Genomic DNA, 16,064 nt, shown 5'->3' on the forward strand with positions numbered 1-16,064 from the left:
AATCTAACCACCACATCTTGACCTTCAGTGGTGTTACCATCACTAAATGCACCTCTATCAACATCTTTGGGGTTACCATTGACCAGAAACTCAATTGGACTTTCCACATAAACACAGTGGCTACAAGAACAAGTCAGAGGCTCGGAATACTGCAGCGAGTAGCTCACCTCCTGATCCTCAAAGCCTGTCCATCATTAACAAGTTAGGAGTGTGATGAATACTTACCACTTACCTGGATGGGTGCAGCTCCAACAACATTCAAGAAGCTTGATACCATCCAGCACAAAGCTTCCCACTTGACTGGTACAATATACATAAACATCCAATTCTGCCACCACCAACACTGAGTAGCTGCAGTGTACACTATTTGCAAGATACATGCAGAAATTTACCAAAGATCCTTTGATAGCACTTTCCAAACCCACGATCACTTTCATCTGGAAGGACAGGGCAACAGATGCAGACGAACATCACCACCTTCAAGTTCCCTTCCAAGTTATTCAGCACCCTGAATCGGAAATATCCTGCCATTCCTTCACTGTCGCTGGGTCAAACTTCTGGAATTCCCTCCCCAATGGCATTGTGGGACAACCCACAACACATAGACTGCAGTGGTTCAAGAAGGCAGCTCATCACCGTTTTCTCAAGGGCAACGAGTGATGTGCAATAAATGTTGGCCAGGCAGCGACATCCATATCCCACGAATGAGTGAAAAAGTACTTGGGAACTCATTTCTAATGTCCTCAAATTTTTCAGGAAAATTTAAAAAATCCAAATCTCACAATTCAATTTTATCCACTAATTTGTCAAATACTTTAATACCTTCATTGAAGTTTTACTTAAAAAGTCTCAATATCTCCCAAAAGCCTATGGTTGGATGTCTTATTTCTGCTTAGCATGGTAACTCTCAAGTGACAGTAAATCCCACAGAAAGTGTTATAGAAAACTTCAAAAATAAATATCAACAGCATTTAGGATATTTAAATAACACTTTGCTAATAGTCTCTTATGATTTCTAAAAACATACTTTTTTTAAAAATCAATCAGTTGCTTTGAGAGAAAGGCAGTAAGACAATTTCAATTGTTGTTGGAAGAGAATGACAGAAACCGTAGAGAACAGGACCGTGGGATGACATGAGTGGACAACAGCAGATGCAAGGCAGAAAAAGGCAAGTCAGTAGTAAACAGACTAATTTTATATGTATGGAAATAGTTGATTATGATTTAATTAGTGAACGCACTTTAAAATACTGCTCATTTAAAATACTTCAACATTCAACTGCCACAAAGAGAGTGAAAGGATATCAGAGGTAATGTGGGAATATGGTCTCGAGATTACAATTAGATCAGCCATGACCATATTGAATGGCAGAGCATGTACAAGAGTAGGTGGCTTTCTTCAACTATTAATTTGTACGCATGTCAAATTCTATAGCTTCAACAGCCACAATGCTGACATATCACACATAAATGTGCCACATATCTGTACAATTTGTCTGAGATCAAGGAAAACAAGACACAAGTTAGCCAAAACAGATAATCTTACTTATAAAGGTGGATTCAACCAAATAGAAGATTGGAGAGGAACAGACAACCCAGGCCCTGAAGTACATGATATTATCATAGAATCATAGAATCCCTACAGTGTGGCAACAGGCCATTCATCCTAAAGTCCACACTGCCCCTCCGAAGAGCATCCTACCTAGATCCATTCCCCTACCCCTGCATTTTCCCATGTCTAACCCACCTAACCTAAGCATCCCTGGGCACAATGGGCAACTCAGCACAGCCAATCCACCTACCCTGCACATCTTGGACTATGGGAGGAAACTGCAGCACCCGAAGGAAACTCACGCAGACACAGGGAGAATGTGCAAACTCCACACAGACAGTCGCCCAAGGGTGGAATTGAATCCGAGTTATGGCGCTGTGAGGCAGCAGTGCTAACCACTGAGCGACCGTGCTACCCCAAATGCAAGCGTCACCATTCGCAAACAAGAAAAGGACTTAATCACATTACTCACAAGAATACTGTATTATCAATCTGGAAATATTTCTAACAATCAGCACATAGCTATTCTAATGGATGAATTAGTGTTTTTTTTTGTCAGCTAAGGAGTTTATTCTTGTATTAAACTCATCAATGTATACTTGATGGATACTACGATTTGATAATCGGAAACCAGGCAATAAATGGGATGTGCAATAAATGCTGGCCTAGCCAGCAACACCCACATCCCACAAGTGAATTAAAAAAAACAATTAGTACAGAATCAAAATGATACACTGAATGGAGGGCTCTTGTGGCTGAGTGGTAGTAGCCCTATTTCTGAACCAGGAGTTAGTTTTGAACAGATTAATTAAAAATATCTATACTAAACTGCCTTTACAACCTGTTACTCATTTTCTTAAGTATTAAATGTTATTCACTTTGCTAAGTTACTCTGTCTATACATGTTAATTGCTTGCACAATCAATATTGAATTATCAATTTAACTATTTGAAAAGGGAAAACTAAAAGGATTAAAAATTTAATCTGAGCATAATTCTTGCAATTGCAAGTCTGGATTTCTCTTTCTGCTCTTCCTACACTCTTTCAATGGGCTTCTTTTGTTCTCTCTATTAAATTGCAAATAACCAACGAAATTGCACCATTTCTCTCACCCTTTATTACTTGTTCAGGTTTCTTTTAAGCCTTCTAACCTCAGAATTAGCTGACTGGTGAAGGTGGAGCCAGACAGACCAAATTATAACCTATAAACTGACTGCAGGACTCAGGAATTGAGCAAGCTTTCAGAGATCTAAGCAGCAAGCCAGTGAGGCAGCAACAGATGACGACCAGATGGAGTGAATGGACACCAATGTCAACTGAAAATGGGCAACAAGTGGAAACCTGTAAGTTTACAAAACAGATGAAGAAGCCAACTGTAATCAGGAGCACATAAAATCTGCTAGTTCCAGTGTTAAAATACAAATGATGGGTTTGAAAAAAAGAATAAGCACCACAGTAAGTAAATTAATAAAAATAAACTAATTGATTATTTGGTCATTAAAGTTTGAGGAACTTAGAAATACCTCCAATGACAATTTAGCTACGTAGATCAACGAACAAGAGATTCGCTAGAAAGCCCTTGTAGACTCAAATTATCTGCAGGCGTCATAACTAAAGGGTTATATTGGATGTTCCGTTGTCTAAGAACAGATTCAATTTTGCTGTTTTGGATATTAGTTAATTGCAGTCATTGATAAGGCTTGCCAGCCTCTCTGTTTTTCACCACTGTATGTGTTCCCCAAGTAAAATTTTATTTACATATTTTAAATTCTATATTTTGCTCTGCATGATCAATGCCTCCCATTTTAAAAATTACATTTTCATTTACAAAAGTGTTCATTCTCACATGGAGGAATTACTTCCTTCAGTCTCCTTCCTCAGCAGATTCTTAATAAAAATCTTTGGCAATTTTGACACTCATACACATGATTATCACTTAAGTGCTCCCAGATTCAATTCAATTCTTCAGGAGTCATTACTTCACCAGACCAGAGCTTGGTCCCAAGTATTTATTGACTGCCAGGCTTTGAAGTTCTCATGTCACATGGGTCAGTGGAAGAGGGACCTGAGCTGGGAAGTGGTACCCTGTTGGCCAGGAAGGGTAGCTCCATTCCAGCAGGTCCTAGGAGCCATGACAGCCTCTCAGGTGGGATGCCTTCAGGTAGCATTGGGTTTGGGTTTGAGCTGCAGCTCCTTCTGGTGGTCAGTGGCTTGGTGAGTGAATATGCCTTCAACATAAATTTTCACCACTCCCATAGAATTTCAACTGCCCGGCAATTTCAACAAAAACCCCACCAAGAATAAATAACTTGTCAAATTAGTAAAGATTTCTTCCCTCTCCTCTTCAATTTCAATAAGTTCCTACAGAACTGTTGCAAGGTCTCAGAAGCTAAATGGAGTATTGTTACAAGTTTATTCATACACACAAAATGCTGAACCTCTTCAGTAAATCTTATCTTGCAGGCTAGGACAGGAAAATATTTAAACAGCTCTTTTTTAGGCTTAGTTCTACCCAAGCCTACCAGTGAAACCTCACAGCTAGAAATGAACAGTAAGATTAACGACAATTTTAGAATGTTCATATTTTGAGATCTAAATAATGCAGACGCAGTCATTAAAACAGAATTCCAGAAGACCTGTACAAATAAGAAAGTAACTGTATGGCTGCAATTTATATAAATGTTAAATTGTTTAATCATAAAACTTAAGTTTAATGCATCAATTCCGGCAGATTCAACCAGACAGTCAAGACTTTAAGTCAACATGATGAAAAGCCTAAAAATTGAGATGTCGGGGTGTGTAATGATTGGTGGTGGGGAGTGTGTGGTTAAGATGGCACATCCAATGTTACCACCTACTCATGCAGGAGAATGGTAATTCTACTATTCACAATTGATGGGTTCCTGCAGTCAAACTGAACCATGGGTTTGACATCAATCAAGATTGTAAATTGAGACTGTGGTGTCAATTAAGCCAAAGGATGTTTGCTCCGAATGCTCAACCACATGACGTCAAAGATTTCACATGGTTACTTTCAATCAGTTTCCTCTTTAATGCAATTGTGACTTCCTCGGTGTTTATGTACACAACAAACAATACATTTTCACTTTGAAATCTAATAACCTTCTTTGTTCTTCAAACTCAAGACATAATGCAGTAACATTTTGACTGCAAAGATGCACTGTTGAAACACAAGAGTTAAACCATTTCCTGTTGCAAATTCTGTCAAGATAAATAGAATAAATACAAAATGAAAAAACAAATTTAGTAGGTCTGGTAGGTTCTGAAGAAGGTCACTAGACCCAAAATGTTAACTCTGATTTCTCTCCACAGATGCTGCCAGACCTGCTGAGTTTTTCCAGCAATTTCTGTTTTTTTTTCGTTTTTGTTTCTGGTTTCCAGCATCCGCAGTTCTTTCAGTTTTTTGTTTAGAATTATAAATTGCTTGAATTGATGTTATAACAGCATATATTTTAATCAGTTTGAAAATTATTTCACAGTATTTGTAAATATAAACAATGCAAAATGGGACTCATATCCTGATTTCACAGTATGAAGATCTTCATTATATGTCAAAGTGAAAATAATTTTACATTTTAAGGTTTATCACAATGTTTTTACTGAAGTAATAAGACAATAAATGATTGAGGGACCATAATCTTTGTAATTATACTTAACAAATTATGATTTTTCTTAAATGAATTCAGAGTCTCAAATTTCTATGGTGGGATTTCAACACTGAATTACTCGTTTCAGTAACATATTATGCCATCATATGCTAAAAAGTCAATTCTGTTAGTAGCAAATAAAAGCATATTCAGTTCTACACCTCGGAGATAGGGGGAACTGCCGATGCTGGAGTCTGAGATAACAAGGTGTTGGGCAGGATGAACACAGCAGGCCAGACAGCATCAGAGGAGCAGGAAAGCTGACGTTTCAGGTCTGGACCCTTCTTTTTTCTGAAGAAGGGTCCAGACCCGAAACGTCAGTTTCCTGCTCCTCTGATACTGCCTGGCATGCTGTGTTCATCCAGCTCTACACCTTGTTATCTTATTTAAGTTCTACACCTCACCCCTTTCTGAAATATAACAAAACCTCTGGTAGATTTATTAAGAACCCATTCAGCCCTTTTGAGCCCACTCTGCCATTCGATTAGATCACGACTAATCTGTATCACAGTTTCAAACGCTTATCTTTGTTCTATATCCCTCAACATCCTTGCTTAGTAAATGCTATTTTTCAGGTTTAAAAATGATTATTTGAACAAGCAGCTACTGCTTTTTGTGATAAAGCTCTATTTCTGTGAGAAACATTTCTCTACAAGAATGAGAGGTCATCTCACTGAGATGCATAGAATTCTTAAGGTATTTGACAGGTTGTGATGACTGGATGTTTCCCCTCACGGGAGAGTCTAGGACCAAAGGGATAGTCTCAGAATAAAAGGGCATTGATTTAAGATAGAAGAGGAGGAACTTCTTTTCTTATAGAATCGAGAGTCTTTGGAACTCCCTGCCACAGAAAGCTGCGGGGCAGATCATACAGCATAGAAACTGGCCCTTCAAACCATCATGGATATGCCAACCAACAAGCACCAGATTACACTAATCCTTTTTACCTGGACTTGGTCCACCGCCTACTATGCCCTGGCATTTTAAGTACTTATCCAGATGCTTCTTAAATGTTGCGAAAGTACTTCACCTGTCTCCACCACCTTCTCAGGCAGAACATTCCATATTCACACCATCCTCTGGGTAAAAAAAAAATTTCCTCAGATCTCCTCTAAACCACTTGCTCTTCACTTTAAATTTATGCCCTCAGGTCTTAGACATGTCTACCATGAGGGAAAGATTCTCACAATCTACTCTGCCTCTGCCTCTCAATTTTGTATAACTCAATGAGAGTCCCCCTCAGCTTCCTCTACTCCAAAGAAAACAAACCTAACCCTCCACTATCTCCTCATAACAGACTTTTAATCCCAGGCAACATCCTGGTGAATCTCCTTTCCATCTCCTCAGCAATCATATCTTTCTGATGGTGTGGCGACCAAAACATCATATGGTATTCTATCAGTGACCCAACCAATGTTTTATAACATTGCTACTGCATTCTATGCCTCAGCTAATGAAGGCAAGCATCCTTGTGTCTTTTTCACCACTCTGTCTACCTGTGCTGACGCTTCCAGGGATTTATGGACTTGTACACCAAGATCTCTTTGTTCCTTAGTACTCCCCAGGGACCTACCATTTGTGGTGTATAACCTTCCTTTATTAGACCTCATAAAATGCATCACCTCATACTTATCGACATTAAATTGCCTCTGCCATTGCTCTGTCCAATTTACCAGCTGATCAATATCAACCTGTAGCCTTAGACTATCCTTCTCACTATCAACAACACCACTAATTTTGGTGCCATGTGCAAATTTACTAATTATACCTTCTACATTGGCATCCAAGTCATTCATGTACACAGAAAACAGCAACGGTCCCAGCACCGCTCCCTCTGGCACACCACTGGTCACAGGCTTCCAACTACAAAAGCACTCCACCATCATAGTTTGCCTCCTATTTGTATGCCATTTTGGATCCAGTTTGCTAACTTGCCTTGAGTATCATGGGCCCTTACCTTGTGGATCAGACTTTCGTGTCGGACTTTGTCAAAAGCCTTAACTGCAGTCCATGTAGACCACATCAATTGCCCTACCCTCATCAATATATTTAATCACCTTTCCAAAAAATTCAACTAAATTAGACAGGATTCCCCTGTAACAAATCAGTGCTGACTATTCCTGATCAATCTCTGCCTTTCCAAGTAGCGATTAATCCTGTCCTTCAGAGATTTTTTACAATAATTTCCTAAATTGTGTTTAATAATGATTAAGATCAATAGAGTCTAGATCAGTAGGGGAATCAAGGGTTAAAAGTGAGCAAGGGAAATAATAGATTAGCCAGCATCTTATTGAATGGCAGAGCAGGCTGAAGGGGCCAAATGGCCTACTCCTGTTCTTATACCTTGTGATCTCTCCTGAACAGCCTCACCTAATCTGTTCCTCTAACCGCATCTACTTCCACCAGTAGAGGTTTAAACTATACCCAAGGTCTACATTCTTTTTTACTTTACCCTAAAATGAAGCCAGTCCAAGAAACTATTATCTGACAAAACTCAATTGTTATACAAATAAAAACTGATAATCATAAAAAGACAATTAACATAAATCATAATATATAGGAGCACAAGAAACAGGACACCATATAACACATAATATTGAATCATGGAATGCATTCAATCATGGTTTATCTTAAGTTTCAATTCCACTTTCCCAACTGCTCCCCATATCCCTCGTTTGAAAGACCAAGATTTATAACATAAATATAAAATAATATGCAGCACAGGAAGCCACCATTCAGCCAACCATGTATATGCTGCATCGTTGACCAGCTATTCAATTGGTCCAATTTTCTTATGGCACTCTAAATGTTTTCCCATCAAATATTCATCCAATTTTCTTTCATGACATAGCACCAGCAATGAGTTTGTGAAAACAAAATAGATCTGAAAATTTGGTGAGGACACAGGATATACTCTGGTTGAGGGATTTTTTTTTTTAAAAGTCATCCATGGGATATAGATGGCCCAGCTTCTTAAGAAGGTGATGGTGAGCTGCTTCTTGAATTGCTACTGTCCACGTGCTGTAGGAAGACCCACAATACCGTTTGGGAGGAAGTTCCAAGATTTTGACCCAGCATCACTGAAGGAATGGCTATATATCTCCAAGTCAGGATGGTGAGTGGCTTGGAGGAAACTTGGCGGTGGTGTTCCCATGTACCTGTTAACAAACTCAATAACTATCACCAAAAGATGGCTCAGAAGCAACACTACTGACCAAATTGGCCAAGTCCTAAAGGACACAGCTGCTAGACTGGGTTTGTGGAAGGTGGTTCAGGTGCAAACAAGAGGAAAAGTTTGTACGGCCTAATCTTCACTAATTGGCCCATCATCATGTCCACCCATGACAGGGTCGATAGGAGCAACTACTGTACATTGCGGAGACAAAGTCACAACTTCATATTGAGCATATCATTCATCGTGTTCTGAGGCATTACCATTGTGCTAAATGGGGCATTCTTGGAACAGATAAAGCAGGGCACCCGTGAGGCGCTGTCAGCTTCCAACAGAACTGCATTAAACCACAATGGTAATCTTATGTACTCATCTAAATGACTTTTAAACATTATAACTGTACCCACATCCACCACTTCTTTTGGAAGTTCATTCCACATATGGACCACGCTCTACGTTAAAAAAAGTGTCCTTTTTAAAATCTTTCTTTTCTCATGTTAAAAATATGTCCTGTAGTCTTGAAATATCCCTCCCTATGGAAACGACACCTGCCATTCACCTTATCTATACCCCTCATGATTTCATAAACCTCAATAAGGTCACCCCTCAACCTCCTACACTCCAGTGAAAAAAGTCCCAGACTATTTAGACTCTCCTTATAACTCAAACTCTCCATTCCTGGCAACATCCTGGCAAATCTCTTCTGAACCCTCTCCAGCTTAATAATATGCTTCCTATAACAGGGAGACCAGAACTAGACACAATCCAGGAGAGGCCTCACCAACATTCTGTAAAACCTCTACGTAACATCTCAATTCCTGTACTCAAAAATCTAAGCAATGAAGACAAGTGTACTAAACACCTTCTTAACTACCCTTTTTGTGATGCAAACTTCAAACAATTGTGTGCCTGAACCTTTGGGTATCTCTGTTCTACAACACTACCCTAAGCCCTACTTTTAATTGTATAAGTCTTGCCTCTGTTTGTTTTAACAAAAATGCAGCATCTCACAGTTACTTAAATTAAACTCCATCTGCCACTCTTCAGGCCAACTGATCAAGATCTCTTTGTAATCTTAGATAACCTTCTTCACATCCACTTTCCCACTAATCTTGGTGTCTTCCACAAACTAACTAACCATGCTTTCATGTGTGGATTATTAGATTTCAAGCGAGTAGAAACATTGGTTTCCCTTTATTTATCTTCTATTACCATCAAGAGTATGGACCAATGCATTTGCATAATATTCTTAAAGTGACCTGAGCATTTGACAATTTGACTGATGGCATTCTTGCATTTTGTACTAATCAGTATAACAAGAAAAACTTGTGCGACATCTCTCATTTCAGCAACATTTGAGTGATCTTGCTACATTACATAAATATAAAGCAAAAGACTATAGCACGAGGGAATCAAAGACTTGATAAAGGTTAGAATTCCATAATTGAAAAGCTGAATCAACAGGAAAAAAAATTAATTTCTGAACCCTGGAGCACCTTTAATAATCAGTAGTTCAAAATACATTATGCAATAAATTTACCTTTTAAACCAGAGTGATAAAAATGTGGGTCAAAATATCAATAATGCATAATTCAAGGCAAACTGGCAAAAACAACAAGTCAGTATGAATAATGTAGACTATGAGTTTGATTATGGCATTCAACGTAAACTTAAAGATATTATTATTCACAATTCTATAAAGGTGTAAACTAAATTAAATGCCACCTGTTCTATGTATTGCAAAACAATATAGTTTGGAGTTAGAAGCAATGTGCAAGAGGCTCTGGGGTAGATAGGAATGCAAAATTGAGCTGAGACAGATGAGCGCATTTCCTAATATCCCAAAGAAAGGTATGAGCAAAATTCAAATTTAAACCACATAGTGACTCATTTCTAGTCCCACGAAGTTATGAAAAATATTATCCCTGTAATTAATAAAAGCAATGAAATCCATAAAAATGGATACCCAAAATTCCAAATGAGGGTGTATTAAAAGCCAAAGGAATGCTGTCAGAGGCACAAACACCACCAGGATATCAGACTCATTTGGTCTACTGTACAATGACAGATGGAAAAGAAAAGACTCCAAAAATGTTTGTAAAATTTTATTTACCTACCCTGGGTTTCAAAGGTTTTAAGGTGGGAATATCAGTTCCTTCAGCTCGCTGCCTACTGGAGTCAAAGGTCTTCCTTTTCTTATTAACACTTTTTTGGCAGATAGGCTCATGCTTTAACTGTAAGAGAAAAAAGTAATCTTAAAAGTTGTATTGATAAGCTGACAATATTGAATATGAAACTGCTCATCTACAACAAAAGTTATATTTCATTGGTTCAAGCAATTAAGGTTCCGCACTTTCCTTACTACTAGAAAATCTGATGGATGGAGCCATTGAGGAACCTGTGGATACTGAAAATACCTACTATCTCTAAAGGTTTCTACCATCAGATTTTTAGCCATCTGTTGCTGGATTTCTATATTTGCTGCATCCATGTATAAAATCTTATCACAAGCAGTTTACATTTGATTGTCTTTAGTGATAAATTTTAAAGCTCATTGTGATAAAATACAAACAAACTACTCCAAAGTAATTCATTTCCTAGGTAAAAATAAATACGGAATCACACAACAGTCAGTATTTGAACAAAATAAAACACTTCTAAGTGGACACCTAAATGTTAACGTTCACACATTTTCCGCTTTTAACAAGTATGTTTGATTTTGCATTTCTGCTTTGTTTGTAGTTTCTGGATACAATAAACGCATTCAACATGCTCCATTTTGAATCCAATTCATGTTGAATGATCAGAATATAGTATCTGTTAAGTTCATTGGCAAAAATTGACAATGCAGAATTGTGGTGTTAATAATGGAGCTGATTTCCTATTTTTTATTACGCAAATTGTGAGCATCAAGAATGAACAAATCCTGAACAAAAATGTTATTCTTTTTCTAATATGCCTTAACCACTGATAGGTATCTGCTACAGCATTAGTGTGAAGTCATCCTACTAACAACAAAAATCCTGAGGTGTTCTCAATGAAAATAACAACCCAACATTAAAGTGAACTAGATAAATGATAACTATGTGATGGGACCAATGTGCGCTGGGAATTGGTACGTTTCTGCCCAAAACTCATTTGCGCAGGATATCGCACAGAATTCATCCCATTCAATGGGCTTGAGTCAATCCCAGCTGCCATAAGTGATAGTTAGTGCTCTCCCAGAAGTTTCCAAGTAACTTATGATGAAAACTGACGGGGCTTTAGAGAGTGAAAACTTTAAGAGATACAATTTTGTGACATCCCAAGATACTTTAATTGTTTTATTCAGTTTCATTGTTTACTGCAGTGGAAAATGCTAGGCTGCTCCCATTGCATTCCAGGCTGAGTATTCAAAAATTACCCAAGTAAATTTGCATCCTATACCTAAACTGATGGAGTCCAAAGAATGTTTATTGCTCCATAAAAATTATACACACAAATCCAGACAGACAGGGGGCTGAATTAGCTAAACAAAAGACATACAATAGAACATGTAGTACAAATAACATTGTTCAGACTGCACTACCTACAAATTATTTGAGCATGATACTAATTCTATTTGCAAATGTGCCTGAAGCCAAGAACAGCTTGGTTTGCAAAACACAAGAGATGCTCCTGCCAAAGTTGAGTTTTGAGTATGTGTTGCAACTTATGTATGCACATTACATTTAACCGCTGTTTCAAGGAAGAAAACTGGGAAGACTACCCAGCATTGACTCGGCACCAGAAATGACAATGGTAAACTCAGTTATGTCAACCTTGCAAATCTCCACTTACTACCATCTGGGTCCTTGTGGCAAAATTGGGAGAGGTGTCTGACAGATGAATCAAGCATTAACCTGAAAGTCAAACTCATGGAATCGTACTTTGCATACAATGTCCCAGATAACACCATCACCAACCCTGGGTGTGTCCTGATCCATCTGCTTCTTCAATGAACTTCATTCCAACATGAGGTTAAAAGTGACTATGAGCACTATATTTGTAAAATGTTCAACACCATTTGTGTCTACTCAGATAATGAAGCAAGTCCATGGCCAAATGCAACAATAACTTGGGCTGACAAGTGCTAAGTGACATTCAGGCCAAACAAGTGCAAGGCAATGGCTTTCTCCAACAAGAGAGAAGTGAACCATTGCCCCTTGATGTTCATTTCCAATAACACTGAAGAAGCTTGACACCATCCAGGACAAAGTAGCCCATTTGATTGGCACCATAACCAGAAACAATCATTTCTTCCATCACTAATGCACAGCAGCAACCAAATACACCATCTACAAGACGTACTCCAGAAATTCACCAAAGATCCTTAAACAGTATCTTCTGAACCCACGGTCACTACCATCCAGAGCGAGAAAGGCAGCAGATACATAGAAACACCACCGCCTGTAAGTAACCCTCCAAGACACTCATCATCCTGACTTGCTGTTCCTATGTCCCTGGGTCATAATCCTGGAACACTCTCCCCAGCATCACTGTGTGTCTACCTGTGGCAAATCGACTGCAACAGTTCAAGTAGGCTGCTTGTTTTATGTGAAATAAACAGAATCAAGTAGAGAAGCCGCCATCCCATGATGACTAAAAAAAGTACTTTTTTTCACTGAATTTCTCAACAGACAGAATATTTATATTGTGTTACCAAAAGCATTTGATACTTGAATATTCCATTCAATATTTAAGGATATGCAGTAACATAACTGAGCAGCATTTGAATTCATAAATGTAGCCACTCAAATGTTTTGTAATTAAGCAATTGAGTTTTGCATGGATATAAAATATTACCTTGTTCAAAACACTTTCCCTCAAATTAGGCTTAAATTTTGCATTACATTGTTCTGATCCACAAAGATTTATTTCATAATGGTCCTTGGGATGTCACTTTACATTAAAAGGAGATAATTGCAAGTTTTTGCTGAATGTCCCTACTATTAATGGTGGCATCCATTTCTTAATCCTGAATAAAACAATAAATTTCAGTCATCTCCAGGTAACTGTGGTGGGTATATGGAAAGAGAAAACGAGAATATACTTGATACTTACCCGCACTGCTGGCAAAAAAGTTCGTCCACAAATTTTGCAAGGTGCCAATTCTGCTGCTCCACCTTCACAAACAGAATATCAATATGAAAATACATTAAATGATTATTCATTTAGAAGTACACTTGTGACTCAGCCATTCCTCTTAATTGGACAGCTGTTGTCCTCCAAAAGGCATTCCAATGTCTATCAGTTCCAAACTATCAATACCACCTTTAAAGATTATGCTTTTATATAACTTAAATCAGAAGGCCTAGAGAGCCATGCCCAGCAAAGGGCGGGGGGTGGTGTTCAAGCTGGCAGGAGGGTCCAGCCTAGCAGGTGCTTAGGTTGGGAGGCCTGGGGGTGGAGAGGAGTCAGATCTGATTGCAAAGGAAGGTGGAAGTCAGGCCTGTAGTTAAAGACAGAAGCCCTCAGGTCATGTGAGTGAAGGTGGGGCAGTAGTCCAGTTTGTTCAGAGTGTATCAAGTTCATTCATGGGGGCAGAGGCATTACTTAGGTTTTGTCAAAAAGCTATAGGTCTAATCAGGGAGGCAGATCTGGTTGTGGGGGGAGTGGAGATGTCGGATGATCGATCAGGTCATGTTGGGGACATGCGAGGTCAGGGAAGAAGGTGGTCAGCATAAGTGATTGGCATATCAGTTACTCAGGAGTTACAGGGAGCTTTTTCTATCCAACATTTCCTAGGTAAATAAATCAAAATTGTCTGATGTCAGAGGATCCCAAGAGCAAGTAAACTGTCTGCTGCAGGGTAAAACTTTTCAGGCAATTCTCATGTAGGTCACTGCGTCAGGACTTTCACAAGGTCTTGACCACATATTTGCTCCCTGACGTTTCAAAGACCAGTCAATGTGGCCCATTATCTTTTCCTTCCTGTATTTGAACCATTACTTTGACTCTACCTTCTGGCTGTAGGATTTTTCATGCAGTTCATGTTGAACTGGCCAAATAATTTCTACTCCTCTTACCAACTTAGTATAGCAATGTTAATATATCTTACTATAATACAGCACAAAGTCCTACTTGCGATTTATGATCACATTTATCACAATTTGATTTGAATCCTAATGTGGCATTTGAAATTGCTATTGATTCTTTGAGCCAATGATGCTGATACATCCAGCATGTTTATTGTTTATTTGTTTGTAAACATATTTAATGTTTATTTTGTTTTCTGTGGATTATAACCCAAGGTTTTAACTTCCCAGTTTGCCGGCTGAGACACTTCAAGATGATTGGCTGATGAGCCTTCTTGATAGCATCACTGTTGTTGTACGCCACAGATTGCTATAAATATCTCAAGATTAATTCCATAATATTCTGATATGACTATCAAAAGATTCAGAGCCCCCTTTGTCACCAACATTTTTAGAAGTCAGCAGTGAGGACCATTGCTTTGACACTAATCATTAAAGCCAAAGTGTAGATTCAAGGCACAAAATGTTTTTACTTGGCTAAGGTTTTAAGGAGTATTCATAATGATAGATTTTGGACCATTCCTACCCAACAGTCAGGAAATCTCACCAACGTGCTCTATTATCTTTTTTTTTGTTGGAAGCTCATGTCAATCTAAACTAAAACATAACCTTCAAGTTAACCCTAGTCTTCCAAATCAACTATCTCCCCAACATATTTTGAAATATATTGATTACAGTTTGTATTTCATATTGTCATAATAGTCATAGTTTTAGAACTCTATGGCCTTCGGCCATTGTGTACACAACAGCAGACAAGCATTTCTCGTCCCATTTTCCAGCATTTAGCCCACAGCCTTGTGCATAATGGCGCTTCATTTCTGAAATTTCCTACCCTCGGTCACCCTTTCAGACTGTGAGTTCCAGATACCCATCAGGCTGAAACATTACTCCCTTAATTCCCCTTTAAAACTCCTGCTCTTTGCCTTAAATCTACATACACAGGTTATCGACCCCTCTACTAAAGGAAAGTATTCTTCCTCTCTACCTTAGCTATGCCACTCAATTAAACCACCCCTCAGCTTTCTCTGCTCTAAGGAAAAGCATTACCAGATTAGTTGTCCAGTTGCCTTCAAGGGTCTGGGGACATGCACACCAAGGTCCCTCTGATTCTCTATACTTTGTAGAGTCCTACCCTTTATCATGCATTTCTTTACCTTGTTAGTTTTCCCAAAATGCATCAGCTCACTTTTCAGGAATAAATTCCACTTGCCGATATTCTGCCCATCTGACATTCCAATAGTCTAAGGATTTCCTCCTCGCTATTTACCTTAACTTAATATATGTGGTTACAAATTATACAATTAGTTGGTCCAAGAAAGTTGACTGTAAAAGGGCAGTTGTGAACATTTAAGACTACTGCAAAGCGGGGTGTAATTAATGAGCAGCATTGCGTAAAGTGTGCACTATGATAACCAGCACCAGTTTGGAATACGGCTTTTAGAAGCTAGAAAATAAACACCAGAGCAAAACCAAAATCTTAGCACTTAAAAAAGAATCCAAGTCGTCTGCTGGAAATCTACCCTTTAGAATAAAAATTTCATAGAAATAGCCTTTTCCTGATATTAGTCTAATTGGTTTTGTGACAAAACAGAACCATGTGTACGAATTTAGGTCTG

The 16,064-nt window shown here is 38.5% G+C and overlaps 1 protein-coding gene across 1 annotated transcript in view; it reads right to left on the reverse strand.

The window, feature by feature from the left end:
• The window catches only part of zc2hc1a (zinc finger, C2HC-type containing 1A), a 58,020-nt gene that overhangs the window by 40,255 nt on the left and 1,701 nt on the right, over positions 1-16,064 (reverse strand). Inside the window, exons 2-3 of the mRNA XM_048596412.1 lie at positions 13,475-13,536; positions 10,510-10,626 (exon numbers count right to left, since the gene is read on the reverse strand). Coding sequence (XP_048452369.1) covers positions 10,510-10,626; positions 13,475-13,536 — 179 coding nt within the window. The remainder of the gene's footprint in view (positions 1-10,509; positions 10,627-13,474; positions 13,537-16,064) is intronic.

This window comes from Rhincodon typus, chromosome 4, assembly GCF_021869965.1.
Source record: "Rhincodon typus isolate 14 chromosome 4, sRhiTyp1.1, whole genome shotgun sequence".
Lineage (NCBI taxonomy): Eukaryota > Metazoa > Chordata > Chondrichthyes > Orectolobiformes > Rhincodontidae > Rhincodon > Rhincodon typus.